Source organism: Telopea speciosissima, chromosome 2, assembly GCF_018873765.1.
Source record: "Telopea speciosissima isolate NSW1024214 ecotype Mountain lineage chromosome 2, Tspe_v1, whole genome shotgun sequence".
Lineage (NCBI taxonomy): Eukaryota > Viridiplantae > Streptophyta > Magnoliopsida > Proteales > Proteaceae > Telopea > Telopea speciosissima.
This window is the reverse complement of record NC_057917.1, coordinates 56,103,744-56,117,234: the sequence shown is the minus strand read 5'-3', so window position 1 is coordinate 56,117,234 and position 13,491 is coordinate 56,103,744. Positions and strand designations below refer to the sequence as shown.

General features: G+C 44.3%; 2 protein-coding genes across 2 annotated transcripts; one reads left to right on the top strand and one right to left on the bottom strand.

Annotated features, from left to right (window-relative positions):
* Positions 1 to 7,344: 7,344 nt before the first annotated feature.
* Positions 7,345 to 8,823, bottom strand: LOC122651475 (UDP-glycosyltransferase 88F5-like). Its single transcript, XM_043844869.1, has one exon. The coding sequence runs from the start codon at positions 8,784 to 8,786 to the stop codon at positions 7,455 to 7,457; it is 1,332 nt and encodes a 443-aa protein (XP_043700804.1). The 5' UTR covers positions 8,787 to 8,823; the 3' UTR covers positions 7,345 to 7,454.
* Positions 8,824 to 12,436: 3,613 nt separating this feature from the next.
* LOC122650896 (uncharacterized mitochondrial protein AtMg00310-like) lies at positions 12,437 to 12,958 on the top strand. The gene has a single exon (XM_043844261.1). The coding sequence runs from the start codon at positions 12,437 to 12,439 to the stop codon at positions 12,956 to 12,958; it is 522 nt and encodes a 173-aa protein (XP_043700196.1).
* The last annotated feature ends 533 nt before the right edge of the window (positions 12,959 to 13,491 follow it).

Sequence of the window (13,491 nt, the reverse complement as noted above, 5' to 3'; positions counted from 1 at the left end):
TATTTGAATCTAATCCTTATTTCTCTGTCATTACCCAAAAAAAATACCTTATTTTTTTTTTCTGCAGCATGCACTTGAAACCGCACATTGAGGCATTTGCGCACATACCAAACAAAATCGTAATCTCTCTGATGTTTCTCGTATTGGATTCTCCCTTTCATCCATATGTGTATTCATTAGATTATACTCCACTGAATTTTACAATATTTAGTATTCAATTTTTAGATAGTTTCACTGTATAGAAATTCTATTGGGAAATCTATGGGTTTCCCCAAACACACTTGACAACAAATCTCCTTACTTCAAGGATAATGTGGCAACCCCAATTATCAAATTGCACATCCACAATCAATATACGTTGGCATATATAGTTATAGGTGTATAGCTACCAATGTCTATGCACGCCATTGGTAGTCAATCATTTAATGCTTTGTTGTGTTACTTGAAACTTGACATGTGAACAAAAGACCTTGGCATAAGTATTCATAGAACTTGAAACCCATCCAACCTTTTCTTAACAGAGGCATTTGATTTTAATTTTCTACCCAAAAAAAAAAAAAAAAAAAGAGAGGTATTTGATGTACAATGCATAGACCTGAGTGGGTGTCCCATAATTTCATCCAATGGCCCACATAGTAAAGTGCTTCCTCCTCTGATTCGAAAACTGCGGTTGATGGGATTAATGGCATCACCTCTCCTCCTTGGCAGGCTTGGGACATCATCCATCAGATCAGACTCTTGGCTTCCATAGTTCCCATATCCTTTTTCGTTTTTTGTTATAGGGAAGGAAATCATTGTGCAGATTGGCTTGCTAACCTGGCTCAATCTCCATCAGAGATTGATTTTTGTATAGACTCCTTACCTCATTCCCTTCAGCATCTCCTTTATAAAGATGTTGCGGGTCATTTATGCCACAGGATTTAATTTCCTCTTCATCTAATATATTTCTTACCTTTTTCCAAAAAAAATTATTTGCTACATAGCAACACAGTTGGGTTTTAATTTTGTGGGTAACAAGCAGCGAAAGGAGGAGGGTGTGTACCCATTGCATGAAAGGCAGAAATCCTGCCCTTGTTGATGCTTTTTACATTGGCGCACGGGTCATTTTCACCAGAATTCCCCACTCCCTCTTCCTGTTTTCTTCGTCTTGAGAGAGTCCGGTGAATCTTCACTTACCTGAACGTGAAATGAGAGACCTCTTCACATACATTGCTAAGCTGACATATGGCAACCTTTTGTTCACCAATCTATTTTTCTCTTTCCCTTTTTTTTATTTTATTCAACTTTTCCATTTTTTTTTATTCCTCCTTCCTACCCCTCTGTTCTATCTGGTCATTTGTTTTTCACAATGACATTTATGAGAATAGGTTTTCGTCTCTACAACTAGTTTCGAAAGAAGAAACGAAAGATCGTAATGGAGTTGAAGATTTATCCATATGAGCTTCACAAGAGAGCTCCGCTTACCCTTTTTATCGCAGCGGAACGGTCTGAGAGGAATTCGTAAAATCATAGAAGACTTAAGCAAGCAGACCTGGAAATCAGCCAAAAACCACTTTGTTCGAGCCTAAAATTGGACGAATCAGGGCCCTAGACAGGCTTTGAAAGCTTGTTACGTAAATTACCCCACTTCCAGCATATAACAATGTTTGGCTAATTTCCTGGTTGCTCAAACAATCGGTCTACCGTAACAAACAGTAGTAATAGGCGTGTCAGAGCCTACAAGACTCAATGTATAAGAAGATTGCGCTTTTGGAGAGATGTGGATTCCCCTCTTGCCTCGATTGCTCTAAGGACTTTGAATTAAAGACTAAATTCAAAGTATAAGAAGATTTCAATGTTGGTATACATAGAGGACATACCACTGAAACAAGAAATCAAAAGAAGAACTTGACAAAGAGAAGATGACCGCAATGGTCAAGAAGAGGATTACACTAAGAAACGGTAAAATGCAATGAAAATAAAAGATAATTTAAATTGCAGGTTTGTTGATTAAAGATAATTTAAATTGCAGGTTTGTTGATTGATCGAAAGATCTCTTCCTTTTCTGCGAGTCTGACTTTTATACTAGTGAAGATGGAGCCTCCATGAGGTGTTCCTTAACTGCAACTTCTTTGACGGTTGTAGAACCGTTTGAGCATCACGTCCTTTTGGAGTGGTTTCCACTTTGGAGGTGGTGTTAGTCATGGGCGCTTCACGGTTAGAATTGTTTTGGCCCTCCACGTCTTCTCCACGTGAGGAGTTTGCCTCGCTGATCGGTCCTCTACGACTCAAGGATGATCGGTCTTTCATTACCGATCAGATGGTAATTTAGGGTGTAAACAAATAGTCCTTCAGAAGTTGTGCTTGGAGTCAAGTAATTGAAGGCTCGAGCACCTATGACAGCAAAAACCATGCCCTTATCCTCATGGTTCCGTAAACCTATTGTTAAGAAAACAACGCCCAGAATGGCGATTTGCAGAAGAAAACGAGAAACAAAGAAAGCACACAACACACAACACCAGAGATAGAGTTGCAACAGGGTCGGGTTGGGCCGGGCTTTTTAAAACCCTAGCCCAACCCTGAGTCCCCTTAACTGGGCCCAGGCCGCCCTGACCCTGACTCAGGGCCTAAATACCTTGACCCTAACCCTGACCCTGACGGGCCAAGCCCAGCCCAAGCCCGCCCTGATTGGCCCTGGCCCTGCAATAACTAAATTAAAATAGTTTATGTAAGATGTGAGAGAAGAGGCTTGAATCCAAGACCTTTTAGTGGTAATTGGTTTTAACACAACACAAACTACCAAGTGTGCTAAGCACTTGTTTATATAAGTAATAGCTTCTATTTTTTAATAGATAAAGAAATTTTTTCAGGGCCAAAATCAGGGTCGGGCTGACCCGTGGTCTCAACCCTAACCAGACCCGACCCTGACTCAGGGCCAGGAATTTCTGGCCCTAACCTGCCCTTAGGGCCAGAAATCTTAGCCCAGGCCCTGTTCGGGCTCAGGGCGGGTTCGGGCCGACAGGGCCAAACTTGCAGCCCTAACCAGAGATTTATGTGGTTCACCCTCAAGATGGGAAGCTACGTCCACGACCGAACAATAGAACAAATTTCACTATCTTTTGGAAATGTTACAAAACCTCTCATACAGCCCTCTCAGAGATAAGAACATTATATAGAGAAGCCCTAGCCCGAGGAAGTACAAAAATACCCCTGGATCCAGAAATTGCCAAACTGGACAAGATCGGACCAAAATATAACGTATATCCCAAAATATACCGTTTCAAAGATCTCGACGAGCCCAACACAACACTTTGCCTTTGGCAGGGAAGGCAGGGATGTACACCAATTTTCAACAATCCGAGATCATTTCGAGGCTAAAATGGCCTTCCGAAGATCCCAATGGTACATCTGGATAGAAGATCAGGCTTCACCAATAACACCCATCACCGATTCTAGTCTCTCTTTCTTCATCTATTCCTGTAGACTTCCCTAAGAGAGAGAGAGAGAGAGAGAGAGAGAGAGAGAGAGAGAGGGGGGGCTGACACCTTAGGACCCATGCACCAAAAAACTAGAAGAAAATTCTCAACCATACCTACAACCTAAAACTTCAAAAGCCAAATCTCATACTGTTTACACCAAAATTCCTTCCGGTCTGGAGACCATTACAGACTGAGAAAATAATAAAGCTATTGTTGCAGACGAAGATGGGTTCTACCAGTGCCTTGGTAATCCAAGGACTTTTCAAAAACAAATACAAAGATTGCAATGCCAAGAACAAGAAAAAGAAGTCATCAAATTAATTTTATCTCTAGATACATCTTTGGTAAAATGAAGGACCGCAAAGATCTTCAATTTGATTTGGAAGGATGCATCACTGCATCTAATAGTACTATTGGAGAGTAACCCCAACAGGTTTTTTAATGAAAAGAACAGAAAACCATTTACAATTATACTACTAAAAAGAAAGATAAAAGATAAAAATAAAGACTTGTTGTGTTGATTTGCTTCTTTGTTGTTGGGCTTTCTCTTTTATAAGCAGCCTAGTAGTTAGGGTGGTTCCTATCAGCAATTGTTATTCAAATTTGAAATTTGAATAATTCCCTGGGTACGGTTTGCAACCGTATTTGTTTAACCCGATTGTACGGCTCAATGATGACTGAAATAGGGGTGTAAATACATACCAAACATTTTCAATTTTTATTAAAAAAACAAAAACCAAACATTTTCAATAGACACTAACACGAAAAAAAATCCCCCAACGAAGGCAGCCAACATGCATCGGATAATTCTTTTCCTTTTACTAACAAACAGGAGAGATTTATGAAGTTTTAGATCTCACAAACTCTTGTCGGCGTTTGGTTCAACTTCTGAAAACAGAAGCGACAAGCGATAAACATCCGCAACTACAGAAGAGAAATTGCGGCGGTTGGGTAGAACTACGGAGCAAGGTGAGTATGGGGAGTAGTGGCAAGTTGCAGAGGGAGAAATTTTGTACAGCGATGGAGGAGGAATTGGAGGAGAAGAAGTGGACCTCTCCTTTGTATATTAAAAAATATAAAACCATAACAATGAGTTACCGGTAGTTGGATTTCAACATGTTGGCTCAACCGCGTATGTGAAGAGGCCTCTCACTTCACGTGAGTGAATATACGGACCCTGATCTCCTATGGCGCAGACCATGTCGCGCGCGCAATGACCGTCTTACCCCAGCTCGGGCAAGGCGCTGGGCAGGGGGCAAGGCGGTCATTGCATGCACGACATGGTCTGCGCCACTCTCGCCGCTACAGGCAGGCGTGCCGTTGAAGATCTCGATTGATGAATATACACAGGACTGGGCATGAAACTCAAAGAAGACGTTGAGAGGTTCAATATATAGAAAAAGAAGAAGTGAAATAAAATCCTAAAAAACAAATCCAAGTATGAACAAAAGTTTTTCTAAATGCCACAGAAAGTCTTTATATGAACACCTATTTCTATAATGTGAAAAGATGATGTAACAACTTTGATTGTTAATTATATAATTTCCCTCCACCTATAGAGGACGGTTAATTCACCATCCTAGGAATCATATACCCCTCCTAGGATTTTTGTATGGTCCAAAATACCCTCCCGATACCTACCTCTCCTGCTCCACGGTGGAATCCCATTCATTGTGGGTGGAAGGAAACTCGATCGGTCATTCTCTTCACTAGTCATATGTCAAATTCCAAACTTAAATTCAATCATTAATGAGTAGTGAGCATCTTCTCTTCCATATTAATTCAGCCATCCATGTAGGGTAATGCAATATCTCATGTTACCATCTCAATTAAATAATAGACATTGCCACCAAAATAATTTAAATGGATGACCCCACTCAAGAACCCAGTCTGGAATCTGGATAGGCAATCAAATGAACCTTTTTTTTTTTTGGATGAAATTAGAAAATTGTATATTAAAACACCAAGGAGAAATTACATCAGTGGTATGTCCTAAATACTGTTCCTATACAAGTGAAAAGTTAAATTAAGAAAGTGTTCAGTGACCTCAGCCAAGTTAAGAAAGATAGATAATAAGTTCCAAGAGATAGGGGATAGGGATTGAAAGGTTAGAAAGTTAAAAACTGTAATATTGTTAAGCCATATATCTCTAATCGCTATTCCTACTTGTCAGACCGATATACCAATATGTGAAACCATGTATCTATTTTACCCCCCAAAAAAAAAAACCATGTATCAATTAAAATAACGTTATCGACACTAATATCGATACATATCGACCGTATCAGGTTATATCCTTTTAGCTTTACTTTTAGGGTAAATATATGCATTTTAGATACATTTGTCCTTAATAAATTCTGGTCCACCTATATGAAATCAGGTTGTACGGATCCACCAAAAATTTGATACCATAGATACATATAAAGCCCCGTTGTACTTGGTCATTTTCTCCTGATACATCCAAGATTCATCGAACCAGTCAGCGGTTGCCACGTGTCACAAAGCGATTCGCTCCAAAACCAAGGAGAACCAATCGGGGGTCCCACCCAGGCGCCGGCCTACACCCAGGTGGTGGCCTCACCCAGGCGCCGGCCTCACCAAGGCGGTGGCCTCACCCAGGCGGCGGCCTCACCCAGGCGTGGCCTCACCAAGGCGGCGACCTCACCTAGGCACGGCCTCACCTAGGCGCCGGCCTCACCCAGGGGTGGCCTCACCAAGGCGGCGGCCTCATCCAGGCGCCGGCCTCATCCAGGCGCTGGCCTCACTTAGGCGCGGCCTCACCCAGGCAGCGGCCTCACCCAGGCGGCGGCCTCACCCAGGCGCGGCCTCACCAAGGCGGCAGCCTCACTCAGGCGTGGCCTCACCCAAGCGCGGCCTCACCAAGGCGGCGGCCTCACCCAGGCGGCGGCCTCATCCAGGCACCGACCTCACCTAGGCGCGGCCTCACCCAGGCGTGGGCCTCACCCAGGCGTGGCCTCACCCAGGCGTGACCTCACCCAGGCGCTGGCCTCACCCAGGCGCCGGCCTCACCCAGGCGCGGCCTCACCCAGGCATGGCCTCACACCCAGGTGCGGCATCGTGGACGCAGACGTGATGTACACGGACACCGAGGTCGCTCATCTATGACCCAATAGTGTCACTATAGACTTATGCCACCACCAGGACTCTGGGCCACTGCTTAGAGGTCACGTCACCCAGACGGATACAAGCACCAATGACGAGATCACCACACTCGAGTATCTACCCGCCAAGGATCTTGATACCGCCAGGACACTCCCTCCCGCGGGGAGATGACCAATCGGGATAGAACCCTACTACCCAGGGCCTCTATCTACTCAATGGCACACTCGCCATCAAACTGGGACTCTCCACACCGCCATACACTACTATAAAAGGAAAGGTACACCACCCTTAAAGGGACATCAAAACTCATATTGAATAATCACTATTCATCTGTTTGCTCAGGAGATCTAACTTTGGCATCGGAGAGTCCTAGGCCGGAACCACACCGGTTCTCTCTATTGATCCCTTGGTCCACTTGCAAGTGACGGCATTCACAGGACCGCTTGACGATTTCTTGACGCAACATCTCCCAACCCCTTTTTTTTTTTGGGTTGAATGAAGCAAACTTATATTCTCCACTAGCTCATGACAATTATATAGATAATGTTGGTGTTCTCTATGGAGGAGCGTAGCTCCTACGCATGTGGGGGCCTATAAGAGCAAGTGCATTGGTATCTTGAGAGTAAGATTTCCATCTTTCATGGGGTGGGGTGATCATTTCACTCCCTATGAATTGAGGGTGGAGGGCTCCCCTAGAGAACATTAACCAATGTTGCAGCATGGTATATAAAAATCCCCTTTGCATTGCCCATTTCCCTATTACAAGTGATCTCAACTAGAAGATTTCCACAACTCGGTCACCTTGGAGAGTGAAGCCCGGGATGAGCCACCCTCACTTGTCGCAGCCACGGCGGCATCTCTCGAGGCCATGGTTCACTCTCTAAGAGCTTTCCCTTCGTCCGAGTCCAGCAATTCTCTCACTCGCTTTTCAACCTCGGCAGCACTCACAAACCCATTTTCCGACTCCTTCATTGGCATGGCGAGTTTCATCTCCTCCACCAAAAATATCCGATTCAGCCGTTGTTCTGCATAGAGTGGCCATGCCACCATAGGAACTCCTGCACACACCGCTTCCAATACCGAGTTCCAACCACAGTGAGTCACAAACCCACCGACCGATGTCCGATTCAGCACCTCCATTTGTGGGGCCCACGACTTTACAATGAACCCTTTGTCTTTTGTTCTTTCCAGGAAACCTTCTGGTAGCAAAGCATCCAAATCCGGTTCAGGGGGTGCTAAATTGCGCCAGCTATTGTCCTCGGTCGGTGGATTGCGCACCACCCACAAGAACCTTTGTCCACTCTTCTCCAACCCAATTGCTATCTCCTTCAACTGCGCTGCAGAAAATAACCCTAAGCTGCCAAAGCACAGGAATACGACGCTCCGACTCGGCTGGGAATCGAGCCAAGTCAAGCACTCGTGTTTCTCACCATGCTCACCACCTGTTCGATCATCTGCTGCAATGATAGGACCGACGCAACAAATGGGCGGTGTAGGACGGTCAGGAATGCACAACCCGTCAGAAAGCGCCTTTAAAGCTCTGGGCTCCAATGATTCAACTGTATTTACGAGAATTCCATTCGATTCTGGCATTTTAGTGCAGAAATCTAAGAAGCCCTGATAGGTAACGTCATTTCGATCGAGCATGGGCTTGATCATGTCCTGTGCAGGGATTGGTGGCGTGCCAGGAAAGTCAAGAATGGTTGGGCCTAGGTCTTTGAAGCTTTTTGTGGTGTTCTTATGGATTGTCGGGAAGTAGAGCATGACACAGAGGACGGCGGCTCCCGATGTGAAGAAGTTGTAAATGGGTATGTTGAAGGAAGCTGCAACATCGCGAGCAGGAGTACAGAATAGGTCGATGATGAAAGCTCTGATGGTAGAAGTTTGGGAGATGGTGAGGAGTGCTTGGTGGACGCTGGGGTTGTTGCGGCGGAGGACCTCAAAGAGGAGGGCTTCGGGGTGGGCAGAGGAGATAGAGTCAGGAGAGATTAAGATGGGAGGGAGGTGGTGGAAGGAGATGGATGGGGTGGTAGTAGAGATGCGGGTGATGTAAGGAGCGGTAGAACCTGTGTTGAAAGGTGGAGGAGTGATGAGGATTGTGATGGAGAAAGATGGATAGTGTTTGAGTACAAGCCTGCCTAGCTCCACCATGGACACAAGATGGCCGATCCCTGGAGAGGGATACAGAACTATGCTGTCTTTCATTCTTGCCGGCTCTGAAAGAGGTAGGGGGAGAGGGCGGAGGGGTGTTTGTGTTTGTGTTTCTGTGAGGATGAGAGGGTTAATTAAGGACTTAATTTATAAAAGGGGTGAACAACTGCTTGCGGATCTCCCACGCCTCCATGCCCTCAATTATTGGGTACATTATAAAAGATTTTTCTTTAACATTCTTCTTCTCTATGGTACGAAAAATTTGGATCCTCTACTGCTGAGCTGCCCGACAGGATCGTGCTGTCCAGACACGGTGCTGTGCGCAAAGATCGTCTTACCCTTACTCAGGCAAGGCGTTTGGATAGAAATAAGACGGACATAACACGTAACACAGTGTCTGAGCAGCACGGTCCTATCGGGCAGCTCGGTGGAGAGAGAACTACTTTCTTTATTGGAAAGCGGAGTTTCCTATGAAGCGGAGTTTACTATGGGGGTTCTTCTCCGTGCTTAGCTGGAACCAGTGTTCTAACGGCTAATAATCCGATCATCGCTTCTGGATCTTTGGTTCTCTCTCTTCACAGTATGGCCCCCGCAGTATGGCGTAGGGATCATATCTCATCTGAAGGTCTCCTTCTACCCTTCGTGCATGGAATCTGAGCTCTGTGGAATTAATTGACTGGTTATTATGATGGATGATCTCCTTTCCTCCTCATGTATTCCAGATGGAATCATGATATCTATGCATCTACTATCTGGTATGATTATGGCTATACTATACTGGTTTTCGATACAAGTTATGTGGGTCTTGGGTTATCTTTGCTGGAGGACTTTGCTATTTAAAGGATGCATTTGGACGACGAGTCGTGTCCTCTTCAATCCCTGTCTTCCTCCTCTGTGGTGTGAGTGACACTGTGATTGTGTTGTATTGCGTTCAGTTCTTCCATCTGACTATGCATCCACTTGCTTCGTCCTCGACTCGCCCCTTGTTGGGCGATGGCGTTGATACTTGTCCTCTGGCTGATCATTTAGCCGCAGACTTCGCCTCAAAGCTTGATCTACCAGCTCGCCCTACCCCTTCTGTCCAAGTCTCTGAATCGAGTCTGATGAACGTCAAGAACAACCTACAATTTTCTTTGGTAGGATGGGTCATGGATAAGGTGCAGTTATCACTGTTGAAGGCAAGCACTGATTCCAGCTCTGATATGAATCTTGATACTGAGGCAATGGTGACCGGCCCATACCAGGTCACCCAGTGAGAAATGAACGTTATGGCGCTTAACTGTCGAGGGATTGATCAACCCTCGACAAAAAGAGAAGTTCGTTCTCTTGTACAGAAACTTAGACCTTTTGCTTGTTTTCTTTCCTAAACTAAGAAGTCCAGTGATCGTCTGCACTCCTTTTGTCGCTCTGTTGGTTATGTTAATTTTGTGTGTAGCCCCGTTGTCAATGGAACGGGTGGAATCCTGTTGATGTGGTGTAATGCTTTGCAGCTGGAAGTGGTATGGCAGTCTGATTGGTGTATGCATGTGAATCTTTGTTTTGTTGACAGTAATGAAAACTGGACTGTGTCGTTTGTTTATTTGAGCTGCATAGAATTGATCAGGAAAACACAACTCAACACTTTGAATCAACTTGCTGATTTTGCTCAATACCCGTGGCTTTTGATGGGTGATTGGAGTTCTTATCTCTCCCCGGCTGATAAGATTGGAGGTAGACGTACCTGTGTCTCATGCTCAGACACGTGACTTGAGCCTTTTTGTCAACTCGGCCTGTTTGTCGGAGATCCCCCTGATAGGTCAACCTTTTACTTGGAATAACAGGCAAGTTGGTTCTAATGGCATCGAGGCTAAACTCGATCGCTGCTTTTCAAATGCGAAATGGTTCGACCTTCACCCTAGGGTGGTTGTTAGATCTGAACTTCTAGCCTCATCCAATCATAGAGCGCGATCATTCTTTCTACAGATGATATTAGACCCTCTAATAAACGTCCCTTCCGCTTTGAAGCTTTGTGGTTGATTGAACCTGATTTCACCAGTGTAGTTGCTTCCAAGTGGAACTCTTCTCATTTTAGGGGGTCTACTTCCTTCAAATGCTGTACGAAACTTAGGAATCTTTAGGGAGCTTTGAAATCATGGAACATGAACTGTGTTGGAAATGTCTTTAGAAGGATAGAGGAAACACATGCACTCCTCAATACCCTCTATCAGGTTCCCATGGTTTTGAGAAATGATGAGTGGTTTATGACAGAAAAGTCACATATTGCTATTCTGAGGAAATTGAATCATTAGGAAGAATTACTGTGGCAACAGAAGTCCCGTTCCAACTGGTATGAGCACGGGGATCGCAACACCAAGTTTTTCCACCTCACAACGGTAAAAAGAAGAGCGAGGAATGCGATAAAATCTATCAATGCATGAGGGCTTACTCTTACAGAAGAAGTGGACATAGGCAGGGAATTCTTGAGAGTATATAAGGATAAATTTCTTTCCCAGCATCCCCCCAGTGCTTCTGAGTATCTTTCTTCTATCAGTAGCCGTGTTTCTATCGAAGATAATCTGTCCCTCACTCGACCGATTATTAGTGAGGAAATCTTCAATACAATAAGATCAATGCCAGCCAATAAATCTCCAGGTCCTGATGGTTTTTCAGGTATGTTTTATCATAAGACCTGGGATGTAATTGGACCTGATATCATTTCATGTGTTAAGAGCTTCTTTCAGACGGGCTCCTTTTCCCTCCAAATGAATCTCACATTCATCTCCTTAATCCCTAAAGTTGATTACCCAACTTCGGTGAATGAGTGTAGACCTATCAGTCTCTGTAACTTCATATATAAGATTATCTCCAAGATTATGGTGAGCAGACTGAGGCCGATCCTTCATAAGATTATTTCTTTCAATCAGAATGGCTTTATCAAAGGACGTTACATCCAAGATAATGTGTTGATCAGTCATGAACTCATCCATAAAATCAAGAAAACCAGAAGGGGAAGTAAAGGCTTCTTTTCTCTTAAAATTGATATGCAAAAGGTATATGATCGTTTGGAATGGAGCTTTCTCAAGGAGACTCTTCTGAAATATGGCTTTGATCAAGGTTGGGTAAAGAGAGTAATGTTTTGCATAGAGAGCACTCAACTTGGCATTCTTCTAAATGGTTCTCCCCTTCCTTTTTTCAGCCTGTCTAGAGGTATTCGGCAAGGGGATCCTCTATCATCGTATCTCTTTGTTCTATGTGCAGAAGTCCTCTCAACAAAGCTTGCAGTGGCTATGCAGGAAAGGAAGATACATGGCGTTCAAATCAGTAAGGGAGGAGAGAGAATCTCCCACATGGCCTTTGCAGACGTCCTCATTCTCTTTGGTGAAGCTTCTATGGAGTAGGCTAGAGCCTTTGATGATGTTTTGCAAGAATACTGTAAGTTTTCTGGCCAGTCAATCAACATCAACAAAACAAGAGCTCACTTCAGCCCCAACGTGGATTCCAATGTGAAAAGACAGCTCCGAGACTATTTTCAAATAAGTCCCACCTCCGCACTTGATACATATCTCGGAATTCCGTATATTGTGGGAAAGATCACCAAGTCTCACTGCTCGAATCTTATTACTCAGGTTTCTAGGAAACTTCAATTGTGGAAGACTCAATTTCTTTCCCCTGCGGGTAAGGTGGTTCTTATTCAATCAACCCTCTCTGCAATGCCAATTTATTCGATGTCTTGTTTTCGGTTACTTGCCTCGATACACAAAGAGTTGGATGGAATTGGCAGAAATTTCTACTGGTCTGCTGGCAATAAGAGGTCAATCCCTACTATGGCTTGGAGTTCCATCTGTGAGCCGAAGCAATTTGGAGGTTTGAATATCAAACGTTCGGTTGACATGAATCAGGCCCTACTTGCTAAAAAAGCATGGGAACTACTGATTTCGCCAACATCTCCTTGGGGGAGGATCATGAAGAGTAAGTACTTCCCGAGCTCTAATTTCCTTGATGCAAGGTGCCCTTCTACTTCATCTTGGGGTTGGAAATCTATTTGTTCGGCGAGGGATCTAATTCGAAAAGGTCTTTTTATCAAAGTGGGTAATGGTCAGAACATTAATCCTTGGTTGGACTTTTGGATTCCCGATCATCCTCCATCGGTTGCACCGTACCCTCTTCAAAGAGAAGCTCCCTTCTCAGTTCAAGATCTTATGGATGCTCCTACAAGCTCGGGGAAACGGGATTTAGTTTTCCACTAGTGGCCACCAGATGTCGCTTGGAAGATTGTTTCCATTCCGCTCCCTTACTCTCCTATGGAGGACCAGTATATATGGGCTGCCACTTTAAATGGAGCCTTTTCTGTTGCATCAGCTTACAACATCTCCATACAAGGTCTTCTCTATCAGCCACAGAGCAGTTGGCTCAAGATATGGCATCTCCCTACTATTCCGAAGATCCAGCATCTTCTTTGGAAAACACTACATAATAAGCTCCCCCTTCCAGATTTGCTTCTCAACCGAGGGCTGAATATTAGCCTTCGTTGTAACCTATGCAACGATCCAAGGCAGTCAGCGGAGCACCTGTTTATGAAATACCCCTACATAGCACCTATATGAAACCAAGTTGGGTTATTGCACCTCTTTGGGAATGACAATTTCTTCACAGCTTTGGAATCCATTATTAAAACCCTTAATACAGCCAACAGAGATAGTATCTTACAAACTGCGTTTGTATGCAGTATCTTATGGTATGTATGAGTTGGTTACTGGGATTACACTTTCAGACAGGAGCC

What these genes read in the sequence shown, in the direction of transcription:
- LOC122651475 (XM_043844869.1), bottom strand. Translation starts at nt 8,786, where the DNA reads ATGAAAGACAGCATAGTTCTGTATCCCTCTCCAGGGATCGGCCATCTT.
- LOC122650896 (XM_043844261.1), top strand. Translation starts at nt 12,437, where the DNA reads ATGTCTTGTTTTCGGTTACTTGCCTCGATACACAAAGAGTTGGATGGA.